The sequence below is a fragment of the Clarias gariepinus genome, chromosome 20 (genome assembly GCF_024256425.1).
Source record: "Clarias gariepinus isolate MV-2021 ecotype Netherlands chromosome 20, CGAR_prim_01v2, whole genome shotgun sequence".
NCBI lineage: Eukaryota > Metazoa > Chordata > Actinopteri > Siluriformes > Clariidae > Clarias > Clarias gariepinus.
In genome coordinates this window covers 17,427,532-17,446,997 of record NC_071119.1, presented here as the reverse complement: position 1 = coordinate 17,446,997, position 19,466 = coordinate 17,427,532, and the positions used below count along the sequence as shown (strand labels likewise).

General features: G+C 40.5%; 1 protein-coding gene across 1 annotated transcript in view; it reads right to left on the bottom strand.

Moving 5' to 3' along the window:
• Positions 1 to 329: 329 nt before the first annotated feature.
• The window catches only part of LOC128508426 (fucolectin-like), a 32,918-nt gene continuing 13,781 nt past the window's right edge, over positions 330 to 19,466 (bottom strand). Inside the window, exons 3-6 of the mRNA XM_053479768.1 lie at positions 5,588 to 5,727; positions 5,393 to 5,484; positions 4,940 to 5,028; positions 330 to 416 (exon numbers count right to left, since the gene is read on the bottom strand). Coding sequence (XP_053335743.1) covers positions 4,945 to 5,028; positions 5,393 to 5,484; positions 5,588 to 5,727 — 316 coding nt within the window. The 3' untranslated portion in view covers positions 330 to 416; positions 4,940 to 4,944. The remainder of the gene's footprint in view (positions 417 to 4,939; positions 5,029 to 5,392; positions 5,485 to 5,587; positions 5,728 to 19,466) is intronic.

The following is a 19,466-nucleotide window of genomic DNA, read 5'->3' as shown; positions in this document are numbered from 1 at the left end:
GAAAACTGGTGTACTCTAAAGTGTTTAATAACTAATATTGTTAAAGGTCATGAAAAACATTAAATATCACAAGAAAAACAACTTCAGATAATGCAGGTAACCTTTCCTTTGTGTTACAGAGCAAATACAACTGTTCTAAAAATGAAAATAAAGGTAATTAAATTATTAATGTAACATAGAAAAGGACCCAAATGCAAGACACCAGATAAATGTATATATATTTATATGCTAACTGACAGTGCCCTCTTTTCTATAGTTATGGTAAAGAGGCAACAATGGTGCATGAAATGTGTAAGGGAGTGATAATAAGGACTTGGTAAAGAACACAGGTGGAGACAGGAGAACCTTCTGTAGAGGCTGCCGGTGGACTGGAGATGCGTATTGTGCTCAAAAGTAAGGGCTGGAGGCAGATGCAGCTGTAGACAGAAAACGACAGTATGTGAAATGACTGGGATAGCACCCTAAAACAGACAGAGGTTTGTCACAGACAGAGCAGGAACCAGTGCATAAAACTAACTGATAATCAGCAGGCAGATGCAGCATGACAAAAGGACAGAAAAAGAGTAAACTTTTCTTCTCTAGGTTGTTATTTAAAGGTTACTCCCAGACCCTCAGAGCATGGGATATGCTGTGTTTTCTGGCAACAGTGGAATGTGCAGCAAATTTTTTAGGTGCTGTGGGTTGTGGGTGGGGTTTCTATAGATGGCCCAGCACATGGATGCTCAGTTGGACAGGGATCTGAAAAGGCCATGTTGGTAGCCATGGGTTCTTTGTCTGCTGGGTCCTGTGTGTGACTCACATAGTTGTTTTTATTAGTCAAAGTAGCTCTAATCCACACCTCCAAAGTCATTTTTCAGGTGTTCATGTCGTTGCAGCATGGGTGAGTTCTCATGATCCAGTCACCAGTTTTGTTTTAATCAGATATAATATTTTTTTTAATAAGAAAAAGATAAATGAATGCAAGCCTCTCCAATGTGTAATTTTTTTGATGTACCTTGCTTAACCATGTTTACTATATAGCACTTTTATTTCTTTGTCTCTTCACAAAGTATATGCTCAGTTCCTGGCATTGCCACAGATTTTTGTCTATGTTCTCTGCTCTATGCTTTTATTTTTTCCCTTTTTTGCCCTGTGTTCGGATGCTTTCTGTTTGGTGTTCACTGCCTTTATCACTGTTTGTTATTTCCACCTAACCCAACCATCCAACTGATTTTTAAGTTTTTGTTTCTAAAGCGTGTTAAGAACTTGTATGCTTACTTCCATTATGAAAGTGTATTTGTCCACTTTTACTATGGATGCAGCAGAAATAAATAAAGGGAAAGGCTTCGGTCTGTGCATTTGACGGGTGTGTGTTTGAGATAAAAAAAAGCCCACCTGGAAACTTGCGAAAGAAATTCTCCTGTTTCTTTGCCTTAATGCCTTAACCACTAAGCTAGCCCTGGTACACATTCAACACATCGAAACCTGGAAGCTTAATGCTGAACTGTAAATGTTTTGGAAGAATTATCATAAGAAAAGCTTGGATGGCGATCACTTAAACACTTGGTGAAAGACACAATAAAAATTAACAGTAAAAACCATAACCATAGATTTATTAAGCTAATTTCAAATCAAATTCAAAAATTTAAATTTTATTTTTCACATACAGTCATACGCAGTACGATATGCAGTGAAATGCTTATATGTCCGCCAGTAACCTTAAAAAGAAAATTAAAGCTTATAAATAAGAAATAAATATGAATAAAAAGAAATACGATAGAGAATAAATTTAACTAGGATAAAAAATAGAAATATACTGTACAAATAAGAACATTCACAATATACAAAATATAGAAATATAAATGTGTAAAAATATGCATAAAAAGTGTCTTAATAAAGTGACTTATTAAAGTGTCTTGTGCAATGGTCCAGAAAATGAAAACATAAAATATGTAAGTGTAGGTGTGCATGAATGTGTCCATAGTATCTATGAATGTCCAGTTAATTTTGGATGTTGAAAAGATTGTTAGTTTTGCGTGGTGGTGTGGTTGAGAGACCTTATCGCCTGCGGGAAAAAGTTCTTCTTCAGTCTCTCTGTGTTGGCCTTCAGGAGGCGGAATCACTTTCCAGACCTCATCAGTCCATTGTTGGTATGGCTAAGGTCCTTCACAATCTTCCTGGCCTTGGTCCAGCACTGCTTGATGTAGATTGAGTGCAGGTCAGGGAGCTCGGTGCAGATAATGCGCTCAGCTAATCGCACCATCCTCTGTAGAGCTCGTCTGTTGTGCATGGTGCTGTTTCCGAACCAGGTAGTGATGTTTCCCATCAGGATGCTCTCTATGGTGCAGGAGTAGAAGTTCCTGAGCACCTTGGGGGGCAGAGTGAAGTCTCTCAAGAGTCTGAGGTGGTAAAGACGCTGCCGGGCCTTTTTCACCATGGTGTTGATGTGACAGGACCATGACAGGTTCTGTGTGATGTGAAAATCAAGGTATCTGAAGCTGTCCACTCTCTCCACTGGGCTTCTGTTAATGACGGTTGTCTGGTCTTTCCTGCTTTGTACTGTAGTCCACTATCAGCTCCTTTGTCTTGCTGATGTTCAGGAGGAGATTGTTACTCTGGCACCAGTTCTTCAGATTTCCAATCTCCTCTAGGTAGGCCGTCTCGTCGTTGTTCGTGATCAGGCCGACCACGACAGTGTCGTCAGCAAACTTGATGACGGCAGTGGAGTGGGTAGTGGCCACGCAGCTGTAGGTGTACAAAGAGTACAGCAGGGGGCTCAGAACACAACCCTGAAGGGCTCCAGTGCTGAGAGTGAGGGGGGCTGAGACATGTCCGCCCATCCTTACTGCCTGTGGTCTGCCAGTTAGGAAGTTGGAGATCCACTGACACATAGATGAGCTGGGTCCCAGGTGCTCCAGCTTGATGGTGAGTGTGGAGGGAATTATCGTATTAAATGCTGAGCTGTAGTTCTTTTCCGCGTGTCCAGGTGAGTGAGTGATGTGTGGAGAGATGAGAGATTGCATCGTCTGTGGAACAGTTCGGGCGGTATGCAAATTGTAGTGGGTCCAGTGTGTTGGGTAGTAAAGAAATAATGAAGTCTCTGACCAGGCGCTCAAAGCACTTCATCACTACTGAGGTGAGGGCTACAGGGTGATAGTCATTGAGAAAAGCGGGATGGGGTTTCTTCAAGACAGGAACAATGATGGACTCTTTAAAGCATGTGGAGATAAAGACTGAGATAAAGAGAGGTTGAATATCTCTGTGAACACAGGTGCTACCTGGTCTGCGCAGTCTCTGAGAATACGACCTAAGATGCCGTCTGGTCCTGCTGCTTTCCTAGTGTTCACTCTCTTGAAGGCTCTCCTCATGTCATGCTCGGAGATGATGAACGCTCTTCCAGTGCTGGCAGTGCCTTCTTGTCTGCAGACATTAGTGCCGCTAGCATTAGCATCGTTAGCGTCTTTAGCTGCAGCCTCAAAGCGAGCATAGAAAGTGTTCAGCTCGTCTGCCAGAGTCACGTCCGTGTCGTCATACCGGTTGTTGGTGCTTTATAGTCCATTTATTGTCCTTAGTCCACGCCATAGGCTCCTAGAGTCACTCTGTTGGAGCTGTGTCTCTAGTTTCCTCCCGTAGCGCTGCTTCGCTGCCTTTACCACTTTCTGCACGTTATAAGACACAGCCTCGTACGGGTCCATGTTCCCCGACGCAAGTCCTGCATTGTAGGCAGCGGTGCGAGATCTTAGAGTGTCGCGAATGGTTTTGTCCACCTATGGCTTCTGGTTGGAAAACGTTCTGATAGTCTTTTTTTCTACGGTATTATCCGCTAGTTTCCCAATGAATCCCACAATCGCTTCTGTACACACGCTGACGTCATCGGAGCTGTTTCGGAACATATCCCAGTCTGCGTCATCAAGTGTGTCCTGTAACGTGGCCAGTGATTGGTCCATCCAGCGCGCAACCTCCCTCTGAACCAGAACTTCCTTTTTGAGTCTTTGTTTGTATTTTGGCATGAGGAAGATTGCGGCATGATCATATTTCCCAAACGGAGGTCGAGATTGTGCCTTGAAGCCGTCCTAGACTGTTTATATAACAATGGTCTAGTGTCCTTTCGCCCCTGGTGGGGCAGGTGATGTGAAGTGCTAGGCAGAGGTGTGTGGTGTGCACGGGCCCTCAGCCTGTTCTGGTTTTAAAATGCTGAAAACTAACCTAAAAAACAAAAACAAAGAAAAGAGGGACCTCACCGGCACCATCTGGTGCAGACACCATTTTAGGAAAAAACTGAAAAAACGGTTGTGACAGTTGCTCAGTTTTCAGCTATGGCAGAAGCTTCGGGACTTTGCACTTTTCACTTAAAAAGAGGTTTCACAAATCTGGGTCAAAATAATATTTTCGTATTACATTATTTCATATTCAATTTCCATAACAGTATTTTGTTGAGTGGCACGGAAGAATACTGGTTAGCACTGTGGCCTTACTGAGCCTAGACGTGACCAAAACTTAGAGGCTTATAAGTGAGAATTATGCTTAATGGGTGCATCAAATATTATGCCTTCTTAATTACCCTGATCTGGCCATCATTCTGGAATATGGCAAATCTAGATTCACTAGCAAGTAGTTTTGTTATGGCAACACAGCTTTTTTATAATTTTAGTTTTTGTCACATTGTGTGTGGAGGGGTGTACTTTTACTTTGTTAGATGCTCTTACTTTCATTATTAAAGATAGCTATGATTTCTACTGGTGATTTTTTTCTTACAGTGAAACTTAACTGTTTAAGTGGTCTCCAGTAACATTCCATCATGAGTTCCCCCCCCCCCCCCCAAACATTTCTTCTGTAATTTGTTTTACAGCTTTTAACCCAATTTTAGCAATCTCCTTATTTGTTTTGTTTGCTTGGTGCAGGCTAATAATTTGCATTATCTGAAAAAAAGTAACATTTTTCCTTAAATCATCTTTCTTACCACTATTAAGTTTTATTAACTGTTTCCATTTCTGGTTCCATTGTCCAGCGAATCTGAGAAATCGATGACTGAAGATTGGCAGATTTTATCTATAGAGAAAACATACTGTTATGTGCTATCCAGTACTTCACATATACAATATTGTACTATATAATACACTTCATATGCATTTGCATTTTCTAAAGTTCATGTAATGTTGTTTTTCTACTTTGTGAAAAAGGACCACCACTAAACTGTCACTAAACAAATAATTTTTGGATGGTGAACCATTTTCAACACAGCAATGACACCAGCATGGTGGAGGAATGGGTGTGCATGGGTTAAAGAGGCAAGAAGCTATGCTGTGCAACTAAGGTAATACAATTAGTAATAATCAGTGGGTGTAGCTACAGTACAAGGTATGTTACCTAATGTACACTTAAACCCTATTAAATGTTTATTCCAAATAGAGACCTTTTGAAGAATGTTGTCTTTCATGGTAGGGTTGTTGAGATCGTCACTGCTTTTAATCTTTAATTTCAGAAATCCCCTTTTAATAACAGGCACTACAAATGGTCAACAATGTTGATATTTAGCAACTGTTGTCAAACTTAATATGACATTAAATGTATATGAAAATGTAAATTGAATATTTAAAAAAAGCATAACCTGAAACTCCATAGACTTCCAGCTCACAAATTGTAAGATACTGAAAAGTGTTGGGAAGAATGACGCTGACATAACGTCCTCTCATATTGCAAGTATAATTTGCAGACCCACCAGGAGCAATAGTAGAAATAACAACACATCTGCCGTGAGAGAGAGAGGGTGAGAGAGAGAGAGAGAGAGAAAGAGAGAGAGAGGTTTGTGATGTTTTAAACACACTTTATTGTGAAACAATAAAGAAAAACCTACTTTACATTTTTTCTTATATATATATATATATATATAGAGGACATTTATGCATGTCGCAAGTGGAAGCAAATTCAATACCTTGCTGACTTATTTTGGATACGATGGGTGCGTGAATACTCTGGAACTCTCAGGTAAAAGTGCACAAAGCACAAACTCTACTCTCTCTCTTCCTATAAATCCTCGGTAAGGGCATAAGCTCCGAGAACATCTTTAGTTTTTTGTTTAAGTTTCCAGAATTCCGTCCGTTCTCGCGTAGATGGCAGAGCTATTTTGTGTTTTCAGTTTTCTTTTGATTTCCTTTTAAGTTTCTTAATTAATAATTCCACGCTATCTCCAAACGGAAATGTCTTCCCGTATCTGTCATAAGCACTCACAGCCAGGGCCGGTTCTAGACAGGCACATATGTGGTGTTTGTGTGTGTCCGCATGCGTGTCTCATATTCAATGTATGTGCTTCATATTATTTTCATAAGGATGAAATGAGATGCCTAAATTCGTGCTTTATAATTTATAGTAAGTTTCTTATATGGTTTTTGTAATGTCTTAACAGGGACAAATTGATAAAAGACATGCCAATGCCTCGGTTTAAATGGTCTTAAAAAAAATTTAATTACCTGATAGTAGGCTACCTTATAATCTGATAGTGTTAACTATGCGAATGTCCTGATTTTGTGAATATGCCAACATATCGTATTTAAAACGTAAAAATGTGTCGCAATCATCAGAAGACATAAATGAACAATATATATATATATATATATATATATATATATATATATATATATATATATATATATAAAATCTTATCATATTAGGTAAATATTATTTTATGAACACAAAAGTGCTTAGGGCTTTTCATTATGTTTTTTGCAGTTTATGTCCAGCATTAAATAATTATTTCATTAATTATTTGACCACGGCTGGGAATAAGAGCTGGAATGTGATTGTGAATTTATGACTGAAGTAAATAAAGCTGTTTCTTTCTGCAGCCATCGAGGTTAGATTAATGCAGTTCCAGTTTCGAAAAGACATTTGGCGCTTGGATCTAGTAATAGGCATTAAGAACGTGAAGGCCAAAGATATCACCATATGGTCCGACACACCCAGGTCATAGACCTCTAAGCCTTTGATGGGGGCTGAGTCAGTAATGACAAGGTCTAAAGTGTGCCCCCTAGTGTGTGTGGGGACATTCACATGCTGTTGGAGACCAAGACAGTCAAGCAGACTCAAAAATTCTGTTGAAAGCTGACAAGAGAGATCGTCTACATGAATATTTAAATCTCCAACAATAACTATGTTGGTTGACATAGAACAGAATGATGTAAATAAATCATGCATTTCATGAAGGAATATGGAGTGAGGCTTGGGGGGACGATATAAGCAGCACTGTTATTGAGTATGGAGGTTTGCATTTGAAGGCTAAGCATTCCATAGAGATAAAGTCAGATAGTGGCAAAGGAGAAAGTTTCAGATCATCCCGATAAATAACAGCCAGGCCACCTCCACGTCCAGTGCAGCAAGCTTTCTCCAAATAACAGTAGCCCTGAGGACAGGCTTCATTGAGTGATGAATACACTCTAAAAAACGCTGGGTTGTTTTTTCTACCCAAGCGTTGGGTTGCCTCTGTTGGGTCATTTTCCTGGGTTATTTACAGAGAGTTGGGTAGTTTTTGTGTAACCCAGCTCCTGGGTTAAAGTTTGATTGGCCCCTCCCCCAAAGTTCACCGGTAGATTTAGCGGCTGTCAGAGCTTCGTGTCTCTCTTGAGCTCCCACACCGCTGATGACGGTTCATTTAAGGGAAAATGACGTTAAATACAAGGTCTGTATACACATGTTCACTCACCTAAGTCACATATGACTGAAAAATTATTACTATATGTGAGATTTATTACTGTTACCGTGTTAAGGTTATATATATATATATATATAAAATCTTATCATATTAGGTAAATATTATTTTATGAACACAAAAGTGCTTAGGGCTTTTCATTATGTTTTTTGCAGTTTATGTCCAGCATTAAATAATTATTTCATTAATTATTTGACCACGGCTGGGAATAAGAGCTGGAATGTGATTGTGAATTTATGACTGAAGTAAATAAAGCTGTTTCTTTCTGCAGCCATCGAGGTTAGATTAATGCAGTTCCAGTTTCGAAAAGACATTTGGCGCTTGGATCTAGTAATAGGCATTAAGAACGTGAAGGCCAAAGATATCACCATATGGTCCGACACACCCAGGTCATAGACCTCTAAGCCTTTGATGGGGGCTGAGTCAGTAATGACAAGGTCTAAAGTGTGCCCCCTAGTGTGTGTGGGGACATTCACATGCTGTTGGAGACCAAGACAGTCAAGCAGACTCAAAAATTCTGTTGAAAGCTGACAAGAGAGATCGTCTACATGAATATTTAAATCTCCAACAATAACTATGTTGGTTGACATAGAACAGAATGATGTAAATAAATCATGCATTTCATGAAGGAATATGGAGTGAGGCTTGGGGGGACGATATAAGCAGCACTGTTATTGAGTATGGAGGTTTGCATTTGAAGGCTAAGCATTCCATAGAGATAAAGTCAGATAGTGGCAAAGGAGAAAGTTTCAGATCATCCCGATAAATAACAGCCAGGCCACCTCCACGTCCAGTGCAGCAAGCTTTCTCCAAATAACAGTAGCCCTGAGGACAGGCTTCATTGAGTGATGAATACACTCTAAAAAACGCTGGGTTGTTTTTTCTACCCAAGCGTTGGGTTGCCTCTGTTGGGTCATTTTCCTGGGTTATTTACAGAGAGTTGGGTAGTTTTTGTGTAACCCAGCTCCTGGGTTAAAGTTTGATTGGCCCCTCCCCCAAAGTTCACCGGTAGATTTAGCGGCTGTCAGAGCTTCGTGTCTCTCTTGAGCTCCCACACCGCTGATGACGGTTCATTTAAGGGAAAATGACGTTAAATACAAGGTCTGTATACACATGTTCACTCACCTAAGTCACATATGACTGAAAAATTATTACTATATGTGAGATTTATTACTGTTACCGTGTTAAGGTTACACTTAAACTTTCAGGCTGGTCTGAGGTAAGTTAATTTAGCTGACAGTAGCTGCTATAGTTAGCCAAAGAACCCCACCAGTGTATGAAGGAAACGGATAAGATGTCTGAGCTTTTATCTTTCTCTGTAGAATGTTTGCAGGGTGACGAAACTGTAACTGTAGTATTAGCATGACGCTAGCATTTAGTTAACATTAGAACTTTATTAATCTCACTGTTTGAGACAATAAAATGCTGGGGTGTTACAAAACACTGACCCTCTCACAAATATACACACCTGCTAACCCTCCCGTTTTTTACTAGCTAGTAATTTACTCCGCGGTCAAAAGTCGCCCGCGTTTCTCCCGAGTTATAACAATATTTTACACCTTTCCCCCTTTGGCAAGTAGTATGCAAATATGACTGCTGCATGTAAGCTAACCAGGTAGCCCTCTTTAACCAAAGTTGCTTGTGACTCAGACTAAATTAACTATCAGTCAGCTGTACAGATAACAATGCATCTCCTCGGTAATTAGCTTAAAATCAACACAGACCACAATATCAACTATATATATATATATGAGCTTTATCCCAAAAGCCATGCTTATTTTGCTTATTTTATTTTTGGTAGTAGCTGTCTCCATGTTTTTGTTTCATGTTACCTATACCCTAGCTTTGTCATTTTTTTATTTAGTATAAATCCTATTACACATTAAATTGATAGTCTTATTCAGTTTAATCTTTGTTATTCAACCAATTTTTTACTTTTTTTCATTTCTTTCTAAGGTTGGCACCAACATGGTGGAATACCTCCAGCAGGCTAAAGGGTCAAGGCCGTACCCCTACTGTACATCCTGACGTTGGGAGATAATGTCCAGCGCTGCTCTCAGGCATTCGTCATTCTGGTGGGACAGGCTCTGGAGCAATGCACACTACTTGGAGCGATTGATGTGTGCTTCAAGGCATTTTATATTTTTGACATTAACTATTTAAAGTAGTGTGCACCTGTATAGGACTTTTTGTAATGTTGCTATGAAATAGCAAGGCCTACTTGAAAAGTCATAAACAGTGTTTGTATGTTAAAGCGGAACCAGGGCTGGATAGTTTTGTTCTGCAGAAAAGATATCTAATGTCACAAAGAGATCCTGCTCTGTAGAAGCTGCCTCAGCCTATGTGTTATTACTCCATTCTGCCATTGTGAGTAATAGTATAGTAATGATGTCGCTGTTGATTATCTGTTCTTGTGCTTTTGAAAAATAAAAGTTTTTTCTATGAACATTTAATAGGATGTTGTTTATTGCATATATGTATGGTTTGCAAAACTTTTAAGTTTTTTTTTTTTTGTAATAAACCAGTATATCAAAGTAATTTAACTGTTTAATAGACATGGGTAGTTTTTTTTTTTTTTTTTACAGATGAAAATAATAATAACCTATTTGTGAGGTAGAATTAACTCAACATTCCAGTTAAAATGAACCAACATCTGGGTAGAACATTTAACCAATTTATGTGGTAGAATTAACCCAGCATTATAGTTAAATATGACCCAGCATTTGGGTTGAATATTTAACCCATTTTGCTGGGTTAAATTAACCCAGCATTTAGTTAGTCCAATAGTTACCCAGCAGCTGGGTTAAAAACAACCCAGATTGGGTTGTTTTTAACCCAGCATTTTTTAGGGTGTAATCTCCTGTTTTATGCCAAGTTTCAACCAGGCACATAAAGTCCAGTCTTTTTCCAAGATATGATCATGTATGATAAATGATTTATTATTAAGCGATTGTGTGTTCAGTATTTCCATAGTAGCAGGCGACAGATTTATTGGTACGTGTCTCTGTAAGCTCTGCAAAACACTATAATCCACTCCACGATTTTCATTACGCCCAGCACTAGAGGATCTCAGAGATAGGCGGGGCGGGTGGCAGCTACGTAATCCAGGTACGCTGATGTTCTGATGACGCCCCTCAGGTGCGACACGTGCTGTTGCAGACCAGACGGATGGAATTTTATTAACGCCATGCTGGAAATAGACAAACTTTTTTCGGTGGCTTCTATGGATATACCGGGGTCGGCGAAGAAGTCCAAGCTGTCTTATGACTGGGATGCAAGATGAAAGTAGCCGGGAGTTAAGACTCAACAGAGTATTTAAAGGTAGTGCCGGGCGCCTTTAGACTTGGCCCAGCACCATTTATGGCCATTTGGTTGGCGTCCGAAACGCCTGTGTCCTCTCCCCTCCTTTCTCTCTCCTCTCCCAGGTGCATGTTCTTTGTCCTTTTCAAAACAGCGGTAGAGAAGGTGGAGAAGCAGCATACATACATACAATGTAGAATGTAGGGGAGAAGCGGCATACATACAATGCCTGCGTCCTCTCCAAATTGCCCAGAGTGTGTCTAAATACATATCAGTATTTACAGTTTGAACTCAACACGTTTATGAGCTCTGTCGCTTGCTGTCAATGGGAGAACACATTTTCGACTTCAGTAGACACACAATATTTCAGACTGAAACATGACTGCCCTCTACAGGTAATGAAGGGCATTTTCACAGCTTGCCGCGCAAAGCTGCAGCAAGTCGCGGGATCCCTTTTCTCGAAACATGCGTTTTTAATGGCGACATCTGTAGGACATTTTGGGGGTTAGGTATTTCCACTTTTCCAGCCAGCCTTTTATTGTTTTCAAGCGATCCTTCCCAGTTTTTTGTGTATACTGTACTTGTCGTCACCTAGGTACTCTTCTAGCTGGTTGATTCTTCCCATTTGTCCATAGAGGTCTTTTTGGCAGTGTTGGTACATAATCAGACCAATTCCCGATAAGACGTGCTTTACTTTTTGCTTAGTTTATTTTTGTGGAAAAAAGTCCTTCAGTACCTTGATTGTTGTATTGATGTCTCTTTGTTTGTTCAAAATTAAAATGATGTCAGCATACACTAAAAGACAGAGAGTTTCTTCTCTTTCGGGGATCGTGATTCCATTAAGTTCAGTTTGTAACTTAAGTAGTAAGGGTTCTATCCCTATGGTATAAAGCATTCATCCTTGTCTGAACCCCCTGTGTATTTTAAAAAGACACCTCAAGCCACTATTAACTTTTAGCACACTCTTAAATGTCATTGTATAAAACTTTTTTTTTCCTAATAAAATCAGGACTAAAACCAAACGCTTCAAGAGTTTTCCATAAAAATTTTTTGCTCTACCTGATCAAGTGCTTTTTCTTGATCTAGGGAAACCAGACCTATATTCAGCCCATATGGTTCAGCAATATGGTAAATATCTCGGACTAGAGAGATATTATTAAATATAGATCCACCAGGAATGCAGTGCATTTGGTCAGTGTGTATGACTTCTTTTAAAATGTTTCTTAGCCTTGCTAAGTACTTTTGATAACAGTTTGATGGCGCTACAAAGCAACGACACAGGTCTCCAATTCTTAATATCGGTCAAATCTTTTTTTGGGCAACAGAGTTGGGGCTGCTCTTCTGCAACTCAGTGGAAGTATACCTTTATTTAAACTGTCATTTAGGATTTCTAAGATGTCCTCCCCAATGATACTCCAGAAGGACTTGTAAAATTCAGCCGGATGACCATCTATGCCTGGGGCCTTACTCATATTACTGTACGTAGGGCTTTGTGAAGTTTTTTAACATTAATAGCCCGTCAAGTTTAGCATTTTGGGAAATTTTAAGCAGATTCTCCTAGAAACCTTATTCAATCACAATGATTTTTTTATACTCAGAAGAGTATATATATTTTTTAAATAAAAATCAGCAGCTCTTTTTCAAATATTAATAGCAACTGATAAAATGTCTCCATTTTCAGAGCGTATATTGTGAATAAAATGGCTTTGCCCAATTTTCTGTTCTAAATGAAAAAAATATTTAAAAGGTGCTTTCAAAAAGTCTTGGAAGCGTGCTCTTACAAGAGCACCTTACACTTTGGATTCCAGATGATCAGAAAGTTTTTCCTATTTTTGTTTTAGGGTCTGAATAAGGGTTATATTAGATTGAAAATCTAACATTTCTTTTTGTAGCTTACTTATTGATTAATACAAAAATTTTGTAACTGATTTTGATTTTGCCAAAATCCAACTATTGTTGAGTTTTTTTTTTTTTTTTTAGTAAAATTGTCTCTAAAAGCTTGGTTGTCTAACGAGGTTGTATTAAAAATCCAGTATGCACTCTTCGGTTAAATATTGTTAAATTTGGCTTTACATAAAATCAGGCTGTGATCAGAGAAACTGACAGCGATAATGTGACAACTTTTAATAATGTTTAGTTGGTGTTTAAAACCATAAAATTGGTCTAGCCGTGTGAGGGACATGAGAATGAGCCCAAGTGTATTGTTTGTCGGACTCATGGAGAGATCTCCAGATGCACAACTGTCACAACAGTGTTCCCTTTCAAAGGCTACACTCGATGCTGCGTGAAAACGCTATGGGAAACATCTTGTCATGTTGCCGGTTGTGAAGCATGTGTGTATCAAACATGCCAAATTTTGGCTTATATAACCTCGGTCGGGTGACGTCATCTAATGAGACGCACCTGCAGGTTATAAATAGGAGTGAACCGGAAACATTCCTCAAATCTTTTGTCTTCACTGACCTTGTTGTGTATGCGTGTGTGTTTAAACCAGCAAAATAAGAAAGTGTTTAACTCACCGATATGGCAGAGTTTTAATTGAGATATCCCTCCGTGTCTGATAAATACATATCGGAGGGTGATCTCTACACTTTACTGCTTCGATTAAAGTGCTCGCGCGCGCCCCGCATTCCTTGGGAAGCACCGGGCTGCGGCGCATTTCTGGGGCTTAAAACGCGTGTATCCAGCAGAGCTGTGAGAGACGGATTTAAAACTCCTATCTCTCACTTCCTCGTTGGATCGGGAAATCCCTCTGTACGCTTGCAAGCGCTCGCTGCGCTTCTTGTGAATGGGCAAGGATAAACATTCTCTCCCGCTCCGCGGAGATAGAAATAGCACCCAAGCACTTAAAAAAAAACAAAACATTAGACGGCAGGTTCTGTCGGGTGGCCAGGGGGCGGAGCCTCAACAACGCTCTCTTCTTTTTTCTTAGCAATCTCCATACGAGTTAACCCTTTCATGGAGTAAGCTGTATCTATCCTGTGTTTTCCTGCCATCTACTTTATTTATTTGTTTAAATATAGTTGAAGAGGAAGCGCATGGTTATATGATGATGCCCAGATAGAAGAGACGCTTCCAGGCTATCTCTCTCCTGGGACATCATCCTTCCTGAAAAGCTAATATTTCCTTTCAAGCTGTGTAGACTTTTATCTTCTCTGGAGGGAAAAGCTTTTCAGGCAGCAGGTCTGGTTGGTGCTCCATTGCACACCATAATGGTTTTAGGATTGCGCATTCCTCCTTGATGCCCCTATTTCGCCTTCCGGCCTGTTTGGTGATGTTGTTAACTCGTTCGCCACTAGGTTCATGAGGCGAAGTTATATGAACAAGCCTTCGGAAATTCCTTCCCCGCCGTGCTCAAGAGTCGGGACTGTCGGCCACCCAGTCTCGACCGGGTCTGATGCTTGCAAGCGTGAAACACACAAGGAGAGTGTTTTTGAGCCAGACACCCCCTCGTAAAGATTGGGGTGCGTCGTGCCTGCGCTTTGCAATCCGCCTCAAAAGAGCTCAGACTGGCATATTGTCTTCTTCACAAAGAAGCCCTGAGGTTCATGTGCCCAGGACCATGCGGGTGGCCCCCCAATGGGAAGAGGCATGCAGAATTCCTTTCGAGAATGAAGTGTTCTCCCTGGCACCCCAGGAAGTCGGTGTTTTTGCTCCGCCACCACTGGTGTTTCGGGCAACACCAGTCTCCTATAAAGTGTTAGCTCTTCGTTTTTTCCTGCCATGTTTCAGTATGCCGAACATCTAACATTGCGCCCCCCCCCCGTTTAACCAAGCCGCCGAGACTTTTGCCCCTTTCAGAGAAACTGGCAGCGTGGAAACCACTGCCAAGCATATCTCCTTGGGTACTAAGCACTGTAGAGAGAAACTACAGGATGCAGATTTCACATCACCCTCCGTGTTTCAACGGCGTGGTCTCCACTTCCGTGAAACCGGAAAGTGCGCATCTGCTGACAGAAGTTGCTGGGGAATGGGGCCATGAAACATGTTCCCCTACCAGACAGTGAGTCAGGCTACTACAGTCGGTATTTCTTGGTTCCCAAGAGGAACGGGGGGGTACGTCCAATTTTTTAGATTTTCGCGGGCTGTTCCGCTATCTAAAATAAATAAATACAGCTTCAAAATGTTGACTGTCAAAGTGATTGCTCTCAAATCCTACCAAGCGATTGATTTGAGACAATCGATTGAAGGACGCTTACTTCATATAGAAATATTGCCACAACACAGGAGGTTCCTAAGGTCGCTTTCGGGGGCGAAGCTTACCAGTATCGGGTCCTTCCATTTGGTCTAGCTCTCTTACCCGCACATATATAAAATTGCATGAATGTAGTTCTGGCGCTTACGACTCCAGGGCATCCGTATTTGAATTACATAGACGACTGGCTGGCCCAGTCTCAGTAGCTAGCGCTTTGACATCAGCATGTCATCCTAGCTCATCTTTGTTTCTTAGGATTGAAAACCAACGCCACGAAAAGCGTGCTCTTTCCTGTTCAGAGGACAACATATTGGGTGTCACATGGGATTTGATCGTAAGCGGGCACAGCTGTCTCCCGCTCGTCTCGAATCCACTCTCAACACCCTCAAAGAAATCAAGCTAGACCGGAAAGTGACCATCACTTTCATAGATCTTAGCTGTTATGGCAGCTGTATCCACGGTGACACCTTTGGGCCTTCTGCCCATGAGAGCATTTTATTTGTGGATAAGAACCAGGGGATTTCACTCTAGGGCCAATCCCCAATAAAGGTTACGCGCCAGGTGCTTCGTACCCTTCCTACAGATCTGGCCTGTAAAAACGCATGTTTTCGGAAAAGGGATCCCACGACTTGCCGCAGCTGCGCGCGGCAAGCTGTGAAAATGCCCTTCAATACCTGTAGGGGGCAGTCGTGTTTCAGTCTAAAGTATTGTGTGTCTACTGAAGCCGAAAAATGTTGTCTCTTAGGCGCCCATTGACAGCAAGCGACAGAGCTCATAAACGTGTCAAGCTCAAACCGATATGTATTTATTCTTCATTTTCAATCAGAATTATTATTATTAGTAGTAGTAGTTCTCCGAATTTATTATTATTGTAACGCACCCGCGCGTGTGTGCAAAAGGGGTTAAAAAAATGTATGATGTTAGCCTATAACAGTATCGTTTTATTGTTTTTATGCACTCGAATTATATAAAGGTACTGGTGGCTCAGTTGTAGATGATTCGCCTGCCATGCGGGAGGCCCGGGTTCGATTCCCAGCCAGTGCTCAAAGTGCCGGTGTTATGCGCTAAAATGCCACGATATAGCCATTACATTATCAAGTTCTGTTTCAGTACTATATGCATGTTTGCAATTGAGAATTTTCTTTGCTTAAGCTATGAAACACATTAGCACTCACCTCACAGTTGCTATAATTTAATGATAATCATAAGCAAAAAAAGTGTAAAACAAAGGATTCACATTTATTACATTTTCACCCAGAGCGGGATTCGAACCAGGGTCTGGACGAGTTTATACTATTATTTAAGCAACGCCACACCACGTGGAAAGCGGCAAAAATGCTTCAATTTCATTGGCTGTCACTGAGTGTCAGCTATTCACGACTGGCCCCCCGCGGAACGCAGAATCCCCGGGCTTTGACTGTGCTTTCTCCATTCGTTTTACCAGGGGCGGACTGGGACCAAAAAGTGTCCCTGGACTTCCTGGCCCACACCATAATACATTGGCTCATTAATGTAGAGATACATTTTTAACACCAGTTACTAGTCTAAAAATAAAACACAATCCAGAAATCAATGCTATTTAAACATGCTATTTGAAGTATCACTGAACATATATTGGGTATATTAGTAAAACAAAGAGTCGAAGAAAAGAACATCAAGACAAACAACATATAAACCTATAAAGACAATATTTTAGAAGGAATGGCAATAAAACTGAACAGGTGAGCTTAAATAAATCAGTAGTAGCAGCTCACGCTAGTAAACTAGTTACTTGTTTTAATTATTATGGTAGTCAATATTAATACAAAATAATGCTGAGAAACATTATTTCAATTAATATTGACCACCATAATAATTATTAGCACAAGTTAATGCTGCTACTAATTTTATTCAGTTTGATTGCCATTCTTTTTATTTGGCTCTGGTAGATCAGACGAGACGTGTTGGTCATTATCAGCATGTATTATGATGTGGGATGTGGTGGGCTGCTGGATCCAGCCTCACTGTCCCTGACCAGTTATAGGCAGAATCTGTTCATTTAAAGCATTTCACAGCATTTACCTCTAAAGCTTTATCTTATTTTCTCTAAAGCTTTTTCTTATTTTCGCGTTACCTTTTCTTCTTCCTGCTTTTCATTCATGTAAATTATTATTATTTTGCTCAGAAAATTCGCTGCATCGAGAAAGGATCAATATCTAAAAAGTTTAAGATGCCCACGTGTGTGGACAAAGAATACAAAAGTGTATAATCATTAATAAAGTTAGCATAATACAATATTGTTTCCAATGCCGAAGCAAACATGATTTTGTTTTAGTCTATTCATTGAATACAACCCGCCCACAGTTACTGTAATCCCCCATCTCACCTTTACAACAGGTGTGAAGTCATCAAACCGGTTTCGCTGCTGGGGGAATTCGCAGAATTGGGGTTTTTAAAACAAATTAACAAGACCAAGCAGACGTCAGATAGGGGGTTTGGTTGGTTAGAAGTGGCGCTGACGGGTGGGGGGGGTGGGGGCAATTCAGTGTAGAACCGCCACTGCCTATTTTCCACCACATCACGTACGTTAATATGATATCCATCTCCGCGCTTTGCTTTTATAATGTGGAGCAAGCCCGAGATCATATTAACGTAGCATTCATCATTTAAAGTTATTCATATCAGTGTATAGTTAGTGTGATTTAAAAAGTGCTATAACTCCACCTGCCACAGTTTCAGCCCAGTGGAACAATCTGACTACCTGTGAAGTGCCATGAAAAAGTATTTGCCCCTTCCTATTTTTTTCCTTTGCATATTTGTCATACTTGTATAGGTGGAATTTTACCTAAACACTTTAGGTGAGAACGTATAGGTTAATATGTATAGGTGAGAACAGCTGATTCACACTTGGGGAGAGTGAATAATTTGCATTTGAATGTTGTCTGGCATTGTAAGCACACGCAGTGACACTAAAAGAACAATAGGATTAATAGGAATAGGAGGCACTAAAGAGGAGGATTTTAATTTAGACTATAAAAAAAATTAACCTGCGTCTATTTTTAAGCGTGCCAGCTGCCACTTTTGAGTCTTATAATGCCCACATGACATGCTGGTGAGCTATCCATGCCAATATTCCCGGGCTTGCACCCCGCGCGATAAAATACGAGTACGACGGCCATCCGCGGACAGCTGCTCCTGCCTCGGTCCGCTTGCGCTGGCTCTTCTTTGAAGTCCCTGGGGCGCGTTCCATTTGCCCTGCTTGCATGCCACACTTCCGCGTTGTGTGCGCACGTCTCACTCACACCGCGTAGTAAAATCCACTGTAAACCAACAAACCCCGAGTATTTTATAGCGCAAATTGGAAGCCCGGGAATATTAGCAAGGAGAGCTCTTCTTCACCATTCATCAGCTCTTCGCCTAATTCTGCAGCCCTGCTTCTTCGCATATCTGAAGGGGAGGCCGCCTAACTAGTGAGCGAGGAGCGATATTGATTTGGGCGCACGCCGTGACAGGCTGAAAAAAAACTATTGTCCCTTAAAAATTTAACAGATGAGGACTCAGATTAATGTGCAAAAACTATATAATAAAACTATATAAGACTACATGCCTTTATAAGACTCAACTTTTATTTAAGCGCACTCACAATAACGAAAAAACGTTGTGATTTTGTAAAAGTCAGTCTGCTTGCTGTTTTCCCGACGCGTTCATAATCATTATTCTACTTCTGCCGGTGCGCTCTGGAAAACTTTATGCATGCGGCTGAGCGCTGATTAAAACTATGGAGTAAATTAAAGAGGAGAATCACGATGCCGAATCGAAGTCCTGAGCCCTATAGCCCACGTTTAGAAAACGTTTATAAATTCTTTTCGACATGAGTTGGGCCGGTGTTATGCGCAGAGCACCGGGAGATTTCCTGAAGCTCCGAAAATCGCATTTTTAAGGGGTTTAAAACGAATTAATAAGTCCGAGCAGATCTACATGAAAGGTGAGAAGTGAGTAATTGAGCGCGCTGTCGCGTTGTATATACTGTACAACACGCGTTTATCAACCTTTTGATAAAAACGCTGCCTTTTGTAAAGTGAAAGTACTTTACAAAAGACAAACACCTTTATTTCAGTCATGAATTCACAATCACATCACATTCCAGCTATTATTTTCAGCCGTGGTTAAATAATGGATGAAATAATTATTAAATGCTGGACACAAACAGCAAATATGATGATTATTATAAAAAGCCCGAAGAAGTTCGTGTTCATAAAATAATATTTACTTAATCATATAATATATATAGTTCATTCATGTTTTCTGATG